Source organism: Pteropus medius, unplaced genomic scaffold (assembly GCF_902729225.1).
Source record: "Pteropus medius unplaced genomic scaffold, Ma_sr-lr_union100, whole genome shotgun sequence".
Lineage (NCBI taxonomy): Eukaryota > Metazoa > Chordata > Mammalia > Chiroptera > Pteropodidae > Pteropus > Pteropus medius.
Genome location: NW_024351732.1, coordinates 2,153,814 through 2,170,445, shown reverse-complemented (window position 1 = coordinate 2,170,445; position 16,632 = coordinate 2,153,814). Strand labels below are relative to the sequence as shown.

Genomic DNA, 16,632 nt, shown 5'->3' with positions numbered 1-16,632 from the left:
GAAAGAGAGAGAGAGAGAGAGAGAGGAAAAGGAAAGAAAAAAAAACCTGAACAGATAAGTAATGGTCTACTTGGGTGGGAAACAGGTACAAATTACTGGCACTATATTCTTAATTTGTGCTTAGGGCGTTTAGTGCTCCACAGCATCTAGCACCCTCAGCAGCTGTCCAGTTGACCCACTAATATAGCTCTGCTTGGAAAGAAAGACTGACCAGGCTACACTGTTCAATATGGTAGCTACTAACCACACGTGGCTATTGAGTGCTTGAAATGTGGTGATTCTGAATTGGGATGTGCTCTGAATGTAAGATACAAACTGCATTTCATAGACTTATTATGAAAAAAGAATGTAAAACATCTCATTAGTAATTCTTGTATAGATTATATGTTGAAATAGTGTTTTGGATATACTGGGTTCAGTGAAATATATTCTTTTTTTTTTAACTAAAGTACAATTGACGTACAATAGCCTATTAGTTTTAGGCGTACAGCATAGTGATTCAATATTTATATACATTGTGAAATGATTACCACAATCAATCTGATGACCATCTCTCACATACAAAGTTATTACAATATTGTTGACGGTATTCCCTATGTCATACATTGCATCCCCATGACTTATTTATTTTCTAACTGGAAGTTTATACCTCTTAATCTCCTTTGCCTATTTCATCTGCCCTTCTAACCCTTCCCTCCTCAAGTAACCACCGGTTTGTTGTTTCCTGTGTCTATGAGTCTATTTCTGTTTTGTTTTGTTTTTTATAAGTGAAATCATACAGTATGTGTCTTTGTCTGACTTATTTCACTTAACATAATAGCCTCTAGGTCCATCCATGACTTTGCAAGTGGCAAGATTTTATTGTTTCTTACAGCTGAATAATATGCTGTTGTATATACAATTGACCCTTGAACAATGTGAGGGTTGGGGCACTGCCCCCACTCACAGTCAAAAACCTACCTATAACTTTTGATTTTCCAAAAACTTAACTACTAGTAGCCTGCTGTTGACCAGAAGCCTTGCCAATAACCTAGTCAACAAACATTTATTTTCTATGTTATATGTATTATATGCTATATTCTTATACTAAAGCAAGCTAGAGAAAAGAAAATGGTTATTAATATGCTTATTAATAAAACCATCAGAAAACAAGTACATTTACTGTATTTATTATTGAAAAAATATCCTTGGATAAATGGACCCACACAGTTCAAACCCATGTTGTTCTAGGGTCACTATATATCACATCTTCCTTACCCATTCATCTATCTATGGAAGTATATTATTAACATTAATTTCGCTGTTTTGTGTTTAAATGTAGCTACTAGAAAATTTAAAATTGCAGAGGTAGCTTGCTTTCTATTTCTAGTGGACAGCTGCCCTAGACTAGCTCCTGGGTCCATATCACAATCATTGTACCTCTCAACCCAGATTTAGCACCAGATGTTATTGCCTAGAGAGTATCTTATTTTATTTTAAAAATCATTTTGTTTACTTCTAAAATCCAAACAATACAAAAGGACACGAGATGAAAAGTGAGTCTTGTACACCTGCTTCTCCTTTTCCCAGTTCCTCTTGGTTTTGATGCAGGACAGGGCAAATTTCCCCAAATTTATAGGCGGAGACTAAGCCTCATACCGAGAGAAGAAGAGGGTCCTTCGGCAGAGACTGTAGAGAGAATTTAACACACAGGCCAAAGTTAGAGTCAAAAGGAAAGTTTATGGGAAAAGCGGTCACACTCCACAGACAGAGTGTGGTCTCCTCTCAGAGGCAGAGAGTGAGCGGGACGGTGAGAGGGACAGTGAGAGGGAGACAGAGTAAAGGCACAGAGAGGGACCCTGAGTGTTCAGGGAATTCAGTTAATACGTCTGTCATTCTTTAGTTCACATTCCCTTTGCTACGGACATCCAGTGAGAAAAGAGAAGAGGATGTATTGTGAAAAGGTAAGAATATGTAGAGCGAAAGGCCTGCTATCAGTTCCCAGCTTTTAATGCTTAGGTTCTCCATGGTTTTAGCCATAGGGAATGACTCTGTTGGTTCCTCTTTCCCATTCACAGGTGTGGGGAATGGGCTGTTAGCAATCCCAGCAGAAATCTTTCTTTGTTCTGAAGGTGCCCTCCTGGCCTGGCTGCAGGGCTTATCAGCATATCACAGTCTCTGTCTGTGGCTTTATTAACATTTTAATTCTCTTGCCTCTTCCTTACATTAGTTTCTCTCCGCCCCCCGCCTCCCCCCAGGCAAGCATCTCCCCAGTGTCCTATATTCCCTTCCAGAGATACCCAAGAAATGGTTCCCCACAGCCTCACCTGTCTCACTTATTTACATTATTTCCTGACCACTTTGGGTATTTGAGTATGTCCCCTGCAGCTTGCAGTGTACAGGAGTCAACAGGGGCAAGGTCACTGTGGGACATAAACATTAAATAATTAACCAGTGTACAGGGGCATGAAGAATGAGCAAAGGGACTTGTTATCCCTCAAACATTTGCTATTTCTAATATCTTTGAAAAGAGGGCATCAAGGATTCTAGCATGACCTGTGGTGTTGCAGGGAGCGACACTCAATGGAGGAAACTGGACGCTCAGACAGCTTGTTAGAGGAAGGAGAATTTATTAGCCAGCGGAGCACTTGGGGCTTAACAGCACCAAAGCACAAGCTCCCCTTGGTTAGATTTCCTTCAATTTATATACCTCTGCATTGTTCATGCAAGGGGTGCGCGATTCCTTTGTCTGAGGTTTCACATGCACCTCATGGCTCAGGATAGGGATGGGGACTTTCAGGTGGGGGCTGCAAAGGGGAAGGAATTCCCAGACCACTGGTCCTATCTATTACCAAATCATTTATCTTGTAGGTATTACAAGAGTTTCTAGAAGGCCATTCAGAGATCTATAGGGTATGGTTAATCTATAACTGGCTGAATCAGTCATTTCTGTAAGCCCTTCCCTTTGCATTTTTCAGATGCCTCCTCTCCTCTCTTAGTGGGACCAGTGATACCCACATGGGGGAATATTAAGAGAGTGATCTATGTGCTCTGCTAATGCCTGTGTGCCATTGTGTCCTACCAGACTTCCCTTAAAAGGCCTTTTCCTCTTTGGAGATGAAATAACTAGCCATCCCTCTAGAGTTTGCAAAGAAATTATCCAGGAATAATTTATGAATCGAGGATTGAATTAAATGGCTTTAAACTAGAAATATCTTTTCTAAAGTAAGTTTAATACATTAATTTAAGTGGCCTAATCTTGAATTTTCACAGTTTAGGGGAAAAGAATGGCCTGAAAATGAGTCCTGTATAGCCCACCATATATATTTAGAAAGCTTTAATGCTATTGTCTTATTATTTCAAAGCAACTCCTTAAGGCAAGGAGGCTGGAAAAAAGATAAAGAAAACTATTCTGTGTCACTCTTCCCTGCCCCCCCAGCATTGACTATCTGTCAGATTCGGTTAAAGTGAACATCCAGGGACACTTATAACAGGAAGATAACAGTTTCTGTGTCCCACCTCTGACTCACACGGTCAGACTTAGGGTGGAGCTAGGTTGGGCTGGGCACCGAGATGATGCTTAAAGCATCATCTTGTCCATTTCTTTGCAACATTTGAATCCAAGTATTGTTTAGGTGCTGGGGATACAGCAGGAAACAGGAAAGGTAACAAACATGCCTATATTACCTTTTCAAAAAATAACTATAAATATATTTAAATTTATAGGAGTGTACTCAATCCAAGCTTGATTTGAGCTAGAACAGAGAGCTAAGGTGGTCTCCCATCACAGGCAATACTGCTGATCAATCAGCTGATAGCATCTTGGTTCTGGTTGCTCTACCCAGTTGGCCCAGGACTCCAGACACTCAGTAAAGAATTAAAACAAAAACAAAAACAAAAACAAAAAACCTGGATCCAGGCAACCAGCAATGAGAGGCTTCGGAAGAAATCTGGAGGCTCTCAAAACCCTAAGAGATCTAAGATTTAAAGCAGAGCTTTAGTCTGGGAAGGAGAATTGGAAAACTCATCCCGAAACCCAAACTGAACCGTGGTGATAGACAAGGCCTGCTTATTGAGGGTGAGGTGAAGCACCGTGAAGCAGAAAGAGACCAACTTTGAAGTCAAAGTCTGCATCCAGCCTCTGGCTCTTTAACCCAATAGCTATGTGACAGTGGATGAGTCGCATAACCTCTTAGTGCTGCTATCAGTTATCTCACCTGGGAAACGTGAAGACCACACCTACCTTGCAGACTCTGTGTAGGAATTTAAAGTGTTCATAAAGCACCTAAGGAGACACACAAGACAAATTATTAAATTTAAATTTTAGTTAAATATTCAATTATTAAAATAATATTAAATTAATAAAATATTTGATTGGTAGTGGTGGCTCATTAGGCAAGTAGTCTATGGGACTATAATGGAAAAACCCATTCCAGACACCACTCTCTGGAGTCCTACCACCCTGTTCAGAGATGAGGCAAGGCTGAGATTTAGCTTGAGTACCAACAACTCTGTGGGGCAAGAACATGCCCAGCCTAATGCCGACCACCTGCCTAACATCCCTTTGAAGAAGATGGAAGATGAAGAGCTTTCTCTTCACATAGCCCACACCTAAGTGGACCAGGCAACTTCTTTCATACCTCTTCTTTGTTCCTCTTGCCATAACCACCAGCATCAATCACATTCAAGAGATGCCTTGCTACAATGTTGCTTCTTAGCATCCCTGTAGAGTTTGCAAAGAAATTATCCATTGTTTGAAGAGTCAATATTACTATACATAGGTTCCATTTTTATCTTAATAACAATACTAGGATTAATAGGATAATTAGTATCACATTTCATCCCGTTGTTCAGTGTTGACTCCAAAATCCTAGTCTCTTTGCATAGGAGAAACAGACTGACTCAGATGGATGGGCTAGAGACCGGAATAAATTTAGCATTGCTAAGGAAGAAATGTCTATCCACCCTCCAGGGTTAAGAGTGGTGGGTGAGATCTTGGAAGTACTTCTTCAACCCTCCTACACAACTCCATCTATGGAAACACAAAGCAGATAACTCTGGTCAACTTTCATTTTCTTCTTTACCCACAACTCAGCCACTTTCTTTCTAAAGCCCCAACCCAACGAACTCCAAGTACTTATCTTTTGCTTTCTTTGAAAGCTGAGTTACAAAAATTCCTTCTCCTAACACTCCATATCCTTTACCTCCATCTCTCTTCTCAACATTTAATCTCCTCCATTTCTAATCATTGCTCTGAAATCTACATAGCATAAAACATCTGGGAAAGCACTGACAATAGCCCCGTACACAAATGAATGACATCGTGTAAATGGTATGTCCAGATATCTGGCTGAAGTTTTTCTATTTTTCTATGGATCATGGTATTTGTATATATACACCCTTAGTACATGAGCACTTCTGTTTCTGAGGCAGTGTGCTCTGTACCCTCAACATGCAATAATTTAAAGGGGAAAACAGAAGGACAAGAAGGAAGGGGAGCTGTGCTGCACAGAGTGAAGAACAGAGTCAGTTGGTTGATGTCCAGCCTCGGGTCTGCCGCTTACTTGTACAATCCTGAATGGGTCTCTTGATCTGTCTGTGTCTCACTTTCCTAGTTTATTGAGTAAGAGGTTGAGCTTGGTTATTTCTGAAGTCCTTTTAGCTCTAGAATTCACACACTACCATGATTTTGCCAGTCCATGTATATGCGACACTACAGTGAGGCCATGAATTGCAATGACTTAACTCCAATTGTTTCTCCTCACAGTGACCCCTCTGGAGTGCCCATGGGGGCAAGCAACCCACTGGCTTCTTGCATTCAGCCTTTACAAATCAACCCTTTGGCATCTCAAGCTACTCTGCAGGGAACCAGGCTAAGTGGTGTTCTTAAATCTCTTAGGCTCACTAATGACATTCAAAGAAGACCTATTACACACCTCAGTAGAGCAGTCAGAGACACATAATGGGAAACCTCAATTGCAAAGAAAAGACACCTAATTTTATATGACATGGTTGTCGGACCTTCTTCACTAACCCCTTTAGGCAATGAGCCAACATTATGGGCTCAGCCACCCAGCTGCTAAGCCAACACTAGGATAGGCAGGTATGATCCATCTCTCAGCTCCCAACAAGTGGGGACCGGGAATTCCTCTGGTGCTCTGGGTCTAAAAACCCCAAGAGTATTCAAGCCAGGGCTGGCCATATTAAATCCGACTTGATACATCATGGGGACACCATATTTGGGCTTTAAGAGTGTGTCCCCACACATGAAACTAATATGATATTGTATGCCCACCGTAATTGAAAAATAAAAATATTATTTAAAAAAAAGAGTTTATCCCAAATCCCAAGAGTTACTTGTAAACTACATGATTTTCCCAATATTCTTTCCACCAACTTTTGTTTTTTTCTCTTTTAAGAGCTGTAGAATTTGGAATCAAACAGGCTTACACTGGAATTCTGGCTCTGCTGACTTCTAACTGTGGAGCTTTAGGGAGAGTCATTTAAGCCCTTTGAATCTCCGCCTCCTCCTCTGTAGAGTATGGATAATAATGCCTTCCCTTCTGGGCAATGCAAGGATTAAATGAAGTTACTAAGTACAAGGCCTGGGATGTACCATAATTATTGCTACTATGGTGGTTGTTAGGGTTACATGCATCAGCCCAATGTGTTCCCTCAAATTATAGTAAAAGACAATCTACTAAATAAGACCGTATCCTAAAGGCAAGAATGCCAGGACTCCTGTTATGAATGAACAGAGCCTGTGCCAAATCCATACAGAAAGATAAATAAAAAGACCATTATTTAATTTTTGAAGTTTACAGGGTCACTGAAAAATGGAGTGCAGCCTTTCTATGGTGGCTTTGAAGTTGCTCTCTGAGACGGTGAGAAGACCATGAGCTTTGGGTCATAAAGACTTCTTTTGAGTTCCAGTCCCATCACTTGCTCCCCTTGTACCTTTGAGTAGAGTTTTTAGCCTATCTGTACCTAGTTTCCTGTTCTAAAAAGTGACATACCCTCTGACACATAGTGAGTCCTCAGAATTTGTGGGTGCTCTCCATCCTACGTGTCCTAACCAACCATGTTAAGAACGCAAGTGGGGCTCGTGCAGTTCAGATGGCCATCTCTTCCTTTTACACAGTTGAGATTCTATTTTCGCTACTCCATTTGTAGTTTTACATTCCCATTTAAGCTGTGGGGAATTATTACTGAGTATATTACAGGAGATTTGGGTCGGACTGCCTTGAGAGAGAACATAATGGAAAGCTCACATAAGCTCTGTATCATGCCAAGCAGGTAACTAACTGCTTATTGAATCTTTTAGAATTTCTGAAGGTAAGATTTGTTCATGCTTAGCTGTCTGCAATAAACATCAACCCTATAAGTGCTTTCTCCATTAAGCCAAAAGATCTTCAATATATTTATTTTCTGAATTGGGTCTTTGGAAAAAAGATATACTTTTTTCTTTTTTTCCCATCTGGAAATATGAAGTTAGAAAACATGAGGGACTTAGACCAGAATTGTCTCTGAGGTCCCATGCAGACTCAAGAATAAACCTAGCTCGTTGTGCATGTAGCTTTTGACAAGAAAAGTTAAACCGTTTCTTTACAATTATTCTATAATTCAGATGTACATTATTTCAAACTTGCTTTCCTTTTTATGACTGAAGTTTGGAGAACAGTTTTAGAATAGCTGACTTTTTAAATTACGTTATGTAAAAAAATATTTATATGTGTAATATTACATATATCAACCTGTTATGTCAGCACAACCATTTGGTTCAGAGCTGTTTAAACAAGATGTAGTAAAGAAAGCAAATGGGATTTGAGGATAAATATGATGGTGAATTTTATGTGTCAACTTGACTGGGCCATAGCACTCCAATATTTGATCAGATATTATTCCAGATGTTTCTGTGAGAGTGTTTTTGGATGAGGTAAACATTTATGTCAGTGGACTTTGAATAAAGCAGATTGCCCTAAATAATGTGGGTGGGCCTCACCCAATCAGTTGAAAGCCAGACTGGAACAAAAAGACTGGCCTTCCTGAAGCAAGAAGGAGTTGTGCAGCAGGCAGCCTTTGGACTTGAGCTGCAGCATTGGCTCTTCTCTGGTCCTCCAGACTGCCAGCCTATTCTACAGATTTTATACTGGCCAGCCTCCATTATTACCAGACCACTCCCTTAAAATAGATCTCTTTCTATATGTATATAGACATCATATTGATTCTGTTTCTCTAGAGAACCCTAATACAATAAATAATTTTATACATCCTCAACTCTAAACCCCTGTCAGGTTCCTCCATTATCAACCCATATTTGAAGAAAACCTGTCATATTGCATTGTTAGGAAATCAGCTTTGCAATCTGATCATTTTCAGTCCTTAAAAGCATAGACTTTAGAGCCAGAGATATGTGTCATGAAGCCCTGCCTCCATTGGTGGGCTATTTGCCTTTAGGCCCAGGAGGAAGTGTGCTCTGCGGGAGGCCTTAACTCCACATATATGTTAGCCCAGTACCTCCCCATCCAAGAGGGAGCAAATGGCATGGGTCTAAGTATCACACTGTGTTTGGTGCTAGGTTTAGTGAGAGAGAAATTGTGAGGGTTAATTAATTTTAGGTTCAAAACTTAGCACCATATCCAGCATCATGTAAGGATTCAAACCAAGATGTCAACTATAATGAATAGAATTGTTGCTGATTTTCAAACAATGAAAATTCTCCTTACCTTAAAAACACACTGTACAAATTTATTATCCTCTAACACAAAATGAAAGGAAAGATGCACCCATCAGTAAGAGGCTCCGGCATATGGTGAGCTGCTGCAAAGCAGTGTATTTTCTATGCAAGGATGTCCAGTTTTACAAAATGAACAAAGTAGGGGTAAATTTTTTGCTTTGCAAAAGAACACATTGTTTTTAGATGGTTTTGGGTTATCAAGATAGTATTGATTGACATATAATTTTGACAGGCATCTGTTACCCACTTCCCTCGATACATACAGCCCCACCCAGTCTCAAACCAGTGTCAATGTCTGCAGGTGAGGAACTGAGGGACTTCTCCGACCCTTAGGTTTCTCCAGGCCTCCTCCTGTGATGAACTTCATCAGCTGAGTGTCATTCCAGTCCTCTTAGATTCCTGAAAAGAATCCCACTGCCTCTACCCCTGCCCCTGCCCCTGCCCTAGCCCTGAATCTCCAGAGAAGAAATGAAAATCCCTGACAGGTTTCCATCTGAAATGAGCTGAGATACTTACACTGGCTCACAACAGGATCACTAGACTTGGAGTCAGAAAACCCGGGTCTGCCACCACTGCCAGCTATGCAATCCTGAAAAAGTCACTGAGCCTTCACCAACTGCACTTACTTCCCTCATTTGTAAAATGGGCATCGCATACATCTCTCGTCTTATTTTGTAGTGGATTAAAATATAACAAAAAGGAGAACTGTGAGGCAGCCAGAGGCAACCTGGATATCCCCTGCAGCTTCAACTTCATTCGGCTCTGTTTCCTGGTCTGCATCAGACAACTTTTTTCAACGTGCTGTGCACCAAAGTAGTTCATTGGAAACACAGTAATTAGCATTACAGATGAAATGACACTGCTACAATGTTAATTACTACAGCGCAGATGTACCGTTAGATACCATACATAATGTTGTCAAGCCTTTATTTTTAAATTAAAGTGCAACAAACCGTACCCTGGCTACACAGCTTTTTTTGACTAATACAAATTAATGTTATTTCGATGTCTAGGGAAAGGGTGAGGATAAGGGGGTGTTGCATCTACTTGTAAGAACACGTAGGCAAACGGTAGAATTTTGGATAGATTCCCCCTTAACTTCCTTCCTCGACTCTGGTCTCTATATAACGGAGAATGTGAGTTCCATGAGGGTAGGGACCATGCCCAGTTTTACTCCTTACAATTCCCAGATCCTAGCACGTAGTCACATATATTGACTATTTTATGATTTACTGACAAAATAGTGAGTGAGTGAATGAATGAGTGAACAAATGTAGAGCCGTGTAAGCAGAAGGGGTCTGGAAATGGAGTAAAAGGACTAGAGGGTACATGGTTTATTCCTGATAACTCTGATTCGAGTTTGTATCACGGTCTTCAAAATGACCTTGAATGTTTCCCACGCCTGAGGCTTTAAAATCTGAAATGGTAGACAAATGACTCAGCACAATGCAGAAGTCACTTTAAATTCTTCATTGTGACGTTTAGCAAGCAACACTATATTCTACCTGGTTCTGGAAAGCAGGGAAGATCAACATGGGTCCTTCAACATCGGCTAGGCACCCAGGCAATAAAAGTAAAGGAAGGAAGAGAATGAAAATTACATGTGTTATTTACTTAATTCTCACAGCAACCTCATGGAGGATATTTTTCCCTTTATTTTTATTTATTTTTTTTTGTGATGAAATATACATATGAAATTTTGCCATCCTAACCATTTTTACATGTCCATTTTAGTGATATTAAGTATATTCGTATTGTTATACGACCATCACCATCATCCATCCCCAGAACTCTTTCCATGTTGCAAAACTGATTCTCTCTGCCCATTAAGCAATAACCCCCCATTTCCCCCTCCCCCAGCTCCTGGCGACCACCATTCTACTTTCTATCTCTGTGATTTTGACTACTCTAAGTCCCTCATAAAGGTGGAATCCCTTCACATTTAAAATAATTACTGATAAGGAGAGATTTACTTCTATCATTTAGGTATTTTCATGGGGGAAATTTTTTTTATCTCTACTTTACAGTTAAAGAAACTGAGGCCTCAAGAAATTGACTGATCTACAAGGGCACAAAGAGGCAGATTGGGAATCTTTTAACTCAAGAGTCCTTGATTCTTCCATCGGCTACGTGCCAGTGCGTTTTCCAAGTGCTGGGGAAATGCAGACAAGCATACAGCATGGCCCCTGCCTTGCTTCGGTGGGCAACAATTTTATTGGGAACATTAGACAGACACAGATGAAAGGATTTCTAGAAGTGCAGGGAAGCCCAAGATACCTGCCCAATGAGACAGAGCATATATCCTATGAGAATTCAGAACAGCTCTACTTATGCTGCCTTGCTTACCAGAGGTGCCCATGAATGTTACTGGCTGAAACTCATGGTTCTCTTCCTAATGTCATTTGAAGAGAATTAGATCCAGCCTTGCTCTGTGAGATCTACTCAGATGGATTTGGCACTAGATAATAAGCACTGTAATAATGTGTACAGCATTATACCCAGAAGTTGCCTAATGAAATATCCCTGTTCTAGTAAAAATATTATCCATGAGGATGCTCACTGCATTATTTTTTACAGTAGTAAAAAAGTGGAGAGGATGTGCAGATTTAACAATAAGTTATATATTTTTATAGTGAACCATTTTGCAGCCACTTCAAAGTGATATTGCAAAAGAACAGTTAGTTAATAACCTAGGAATATTCATGTTAGTAAAAATAATATATCTTTATTATGTGTTATTATATATTAATATATTGTATATGATTAAATAGATATATAAAGCCATATGTGTGAAAATTATTTATTTATACACACATAATATGATCTCATTAAAATACGGATATATAGTTATGAGTGTGAAGAGTATATATGCCAAAATATTAGTGGTGATTATTGCTAAAGGGGAATTGTGGCTGATTTTTATTTCCTTGCTGTTCTATACCTTCTTAACTATATATAATACCTGTATATTATCTTAATAATTAGAAAAAATAAATTTTACTTAAAGATGGATGCATTGTCAAACACCAACATATCTCTAACCATTTTACTGCAAAAGAAGTCATAATCTGGGAAATGAAAAAAAGACAAGTTCTCATTATTTTATACTTACTAAATATATATTTATTTGAGACTGGAGAACAGGAGTGGGGTCTCTGACAGGGATCATTTGATTGCAAGGACTAGAAGACTTAAGAGAAAAATAAATATATTGGTAAAATATCTGAGGAAGTACAGCTCAGGCCTCATGAGGAAACTAGAAGAAGAAGATACAAAGGGTTTTTGAAGGTCAAATAGTTATTCTCTCCAATTCTTTCTCTCTCTACATGGTTTTCTCTGTCACTGTTGGCACATCTGCTTCTCTCTCTGTCTCTGTCTCTCTCTGTCTCTGTCTCTGTCTCTGTCTCTCTCTCTCTCTCTCATCTCTCTCTCTCTCTCTCTCTCTCTCTGTGTGTGTATGTGTGTGTGTGTGTGTGTGTGTGTGTGTGTGTGTCTCACTTACCCCTTACTCTCTCTCTCTTTCTCTCTCTCGGGTCTGACTTTCCAGCTGCTTAGCAAGTTGACTGTCTGAGCCCCTATGACTTTACAGCTCTGATTCTCAACAGATTCTGTCCAGAGTTTCTGTTGGTTGCTCCAGATTCATAGGAAAGAAAAGATGATTGACTTGGTGTGTATCAGTTAGCTTTTGCTACCTGACAAATAACTCCAAACCTTAGGGACCTACAACGGCTAATTGCTTCACTCCCAAGTGTGTGAGCAGTTCTTCTGGTCTGGGCCAGGCTAAGCTGACCTGGGCTGAGACAGTCAGCTGGTGGTGGATGGCCCATGGTATGACTAGTACAGGATGGCTTCTCCTGGGATGGCTATCCTCACTCTCACCTTCTAGCAGGCTATCCAGGCTTGTTTGCATGGTGGTCTTAAGGTTCAAAGAAGGAGAAAGACCATGCAAGGCCTCTAGAGGCCTATTCTCAGAACCAGTATATTGCATCCACTACAAGCTCTTGGCCAAAGCAAGTGATAGACCAGCCCAGATTCAAAGAGGGAAGAAACAGACCCCCTGTCTCAATGGGAGCAGCTACAAAGTCACATTGTAAGGAGAGCAATGTAGTTGCAAGGAGAGGAAAAATTCTGACCATCTTTGCAACCTGCACATAATCTGATAGAGACCCAGGCTGACACAAGCTCTTTCTTGTAGCTGTATCACATTGTCATATATCCACACCACTTACTTGATTACTGTAGTAGGGGAAGAGAGACTGAGGATTATGCATAAGCTTTTCATTGTTTCAGCCTGGAAGTGGTGCTGGTCATATGCCTTCATAGCCCATGATCAACACTAATTATATGGCCTCTACCTTACAGTAAGATAGCGGAATAATGAGTCCATGGAGTATTTAGTAAGCATTACGGTCTCTGCCACAGTGAGCAGTCTATAGAACTAACTGAGTTCACAAGACTAGTGTCAGAAAGGCTAGTGCTGTAAAGGTATCATAAGTTATATGAAGCCCTAAGGGAATCCACAGGTTGGAAGGCTGGGCCCAAAGGAGTCAGAGTAAGCAGGAAGAAAATCTAAGTCGCTCAGCATCCAATAGCACAGAAGCCTTCCATCCAGACCCATTCAAAATCTGTCTTAAGCCTTCTCTCTGCTCTTAGAGCTAAGTCAACCCAGGAGACTAAAGCCTTAGAGTCACAGTTAGGAATCAGTGTTCTCAAATCAAGAGTTGAGAGGTGCTAAAGCCATAGTCAGGAAAATGAAGCCGGACAGCACGTTCAAAGAGGGAAGAAGGAAAAGGAATGCCGAGCAGTAGGGTTGGCAGCTTGCAGGGGCTGCAGCAAGATGGAATCGGGAATGAGGAGCAAGTCTGGGGATCTGTGAAGTGGGAAGTTTGTGTGAATAGCTTACCACTGAGGCCACAAGCTCAGAGTCAGGATCAGAGTTCTCATTCTGTGCGTGTCTGGTTGTAGGTGCAGAGAGGGACATAACCAAGACACATCAGACTGGGTGCTTAAGGCTTCAGATCTAGGCCTTCAGTCTCCCAAAAAGGTTTGCTCCTGTTCACTCATTCTGGTTTCCTTGTCTCTCACTTGGCTTTCAGTTAGTGGCATCTCATCCCTACTAACTGCTTCCTTCAGTTTCTCACATCTGAAATTTTAACTTTTGCACCATCTCTCCTTTCCAAATGTTTGTGGTAGGAACACGAGTTAATTTTTTAAAAGGTGCAATGTCCAACATATTAGTCACAGTGGATGAAGTTGCCTTCAAGTTTCCACCTCAGCTTTCTAAATAATGTGGTTTATGTCTCACAGAAAGTACCACAGAAGCCACTTAGGGCAGGACTGCCCTCGGGGGAGGCTGCCACTCCCTGTTCCACAGGGTGGGTTTAAACTAATGTCTTCCCATCAAGAGGCAGCAGAAGGCATTGATCTAAACACCATGCTGGGTTTGATGAGAAATGGAAGGAGGAAAGCCTTGCTTGACCTGTTTCCCATTGCCTTGCAGGTCAGTGGGACTATGTACAACACTGGAAGACATGTGTCCTTACGCCTGGACAAGGAGCATTTGGTCAACATATCAGGAGGGCCCATGACATACAGCCACCGGCTGGAGGAGATACGGCTACACTTTGGGAGTGAGGATAGCCAAGGCTCAGAGCACCTCCTCAATGGACAAGCCTTCTCTGGGGAGGTAGGTGAGGCTGTTCAAGTGCTAAGGTGAAGTCTAATTAATGAGATTCGGTGCCTATTTATATACACGGTGGGATAACAGATTGAAAGATTTCTCTTGAATCTATGAAATAAGGAGGTCTTTGCCTCCTTTCTCCATCTGTCTTTTGCAATTTGGCATGGAATAAGCTTTCACTGTTTTCCAGGAAAGGCCTCAATGAAACGATATTTCCTTCTGAAACATCAGGGTACCTCTCTTGTGACTCATACCCTAAAATATCTCCAGAGCTTTACTTTAAATCCAAACTCTTCCCCTTCATATACATCTTCACTTACTCCTATCTGGACAATCAGCCTTCCATATGTCACATCTGATAGCATAGATTCCATAATTCTCCATTCTGATAGAATGAGTCTTATTTTGCACAAAACTATAATTTACTGTGAAATAAATGTCAGGCAACTAACTAGTCTGCCTGAGTCTCTGCAGAATGGAAGTGTCATCATGTGCCATCATTAATAGTGAATGTCACTGTGTACCACCATCAACCTAGTCAGAACTCAGGCCACTGCAGTGAGCCAAACCACAGTTTCAATGATAGGATGAGGGCTACAGTTTAAACAGATGGCATCTATGTTGTGACACTTGACAAGCAGGGTGTAGTTTATTTGACCTGTTTTACCTCTCTTACTTTTGAGAGTAGTTACCAACTAAGGACCACATATGCTAAATGTGCTGTAATTAGGTTTCTGTTTAGGAGTCCTCAATAACTAATGTCAAGACAGATTTGAAATAACAGAAGAATGTATGTCATTATCAACTTGGTCTTTTTAAGTTTTTAAATCAAGATCTTGTTTAAGCTTGGCATTGTTTTTAATATAGTAAGGTCATACATACACTGAGGAAGAGATACACAACCTTAATTAGCCCAGTGGCCAGATTTTAATGATGATTCTAAATACATTAACCGAGAACCTACCTAGGTACTCTACTAGTTACCATGGATACAGAGATTTTCAAACAAACAATAAACACCCAGAGCTCCTACCACAGAGGAGCTCGAAGAGTGCTATATTCAAATCATTACAGTATAATGTCATGCCGTAATGGAGATGTACCGGGGTCATGGCCAACTCAAAAGAAGAATTGACAAATTTTATTTGAAGGGATCAGGAGAAGTTTCACAGAGGAGGTGCCCTTTGAATTGGGCTGAGCAGATGGGCAATGCAGAATAGTTTTAAAAGCATCAGGCTTTGAGTCTAAGAACCTGAGTTTGTACCTCCTGCTTTGATACACACTAATTGTGCAGTCTTGAGATGGTTACTTGATCCTTTGAAGGCTGAGTTTGACAGATCACAAAGTTGTTTTGAAAAGGAACTGGGATCCCATATGTAAGGAGAATTAGTACTCAATAGTTGATAGACAACAAAAATAAAGCAGGAGATGAGGGACTGCAAAGGCACCAAGGTATGTCAGAGCGCTGTGTATCGCTGCACGTAGATTTCATCTGTGATCTATTAGCAACGGCTGCATAGAGGACACAGTTGAGCACGAATATGAGCCTCCTTCCTGGATCTGGAGGAGAAAATGCTAGGATTGATTAGGGTTGTCTGTGAAAGGCACTGGAATGGGAAACTCCCAGGGGTTACGGATCCTAAACTAGAGTGAGGCGACAACTCATGAACTGAGAGTGACTGGAGCCTCCCAGTCTAGATTAGAGAACACTCAAAATTAGATAAAGCCTTCCTTTTAAAAACACATTATTTTAAGATTGGCGATGATTTTATTTATTGACTTCCTTGCTCCTTTATTTGTTTACTGTTATTTCTATGTTTTTCTCTTCCGCTGTACTGTTATATTCCAGTGCCTATCACAGTATTGCCTCAGAGTAAAAATGGCCTTATGAATGAATTTATTCAATGAAAGAGTAAAAAAATATAGGTGGTTACTTCGCTAAAATCTTTACACTGTAGAATTCCTTAGAATTGCTTGTTTCTTCAATATGTAATAAGGATGCTTTGCAATTTGTGTGTGAACTACAATTTCAGAGTGAATAAGTGCTTCCAAAACCCTAAGGGAAACATATAACAATTTGATATGTTAATATATTAATGTTCCTCAACCTACCCCAGACGACAGGTATCAGACACTCTAAGGAATAGCTTGTTAAAAGCTCCCAGGAGAGTATGATGATGAGATTTGTGAAGCACTCCCTGCATCATACATTAAAGTTTCTCAATGAAGAAAGCAT

General features: G+C 40.5%; 1 protein-coding gene across 2 annotated transcripts in view; it reads left to right on the top strand.

Moving 5' to 3' along the window:
* Window positions 1–16,632, top strand: part of CA10 (carbonic anhydrase 10) — a 434,572-nt gene that overhangs the window by 318,735 nt on the left and 99,205 nt on the right. For both annotated transcript variants that reach the window (XM_039846400.1, XM_039846399.1), the window contains exon 5: window positions 14,217–14,402. In XM_039846400.1, coding sequence (XP_039702334.1) covers window positions 14,217–14,402 — 186 coding nt within the window. The remainder of the gene's footprint in view (window positions 1–14,216; window positions 14,403–16,632) is intronic.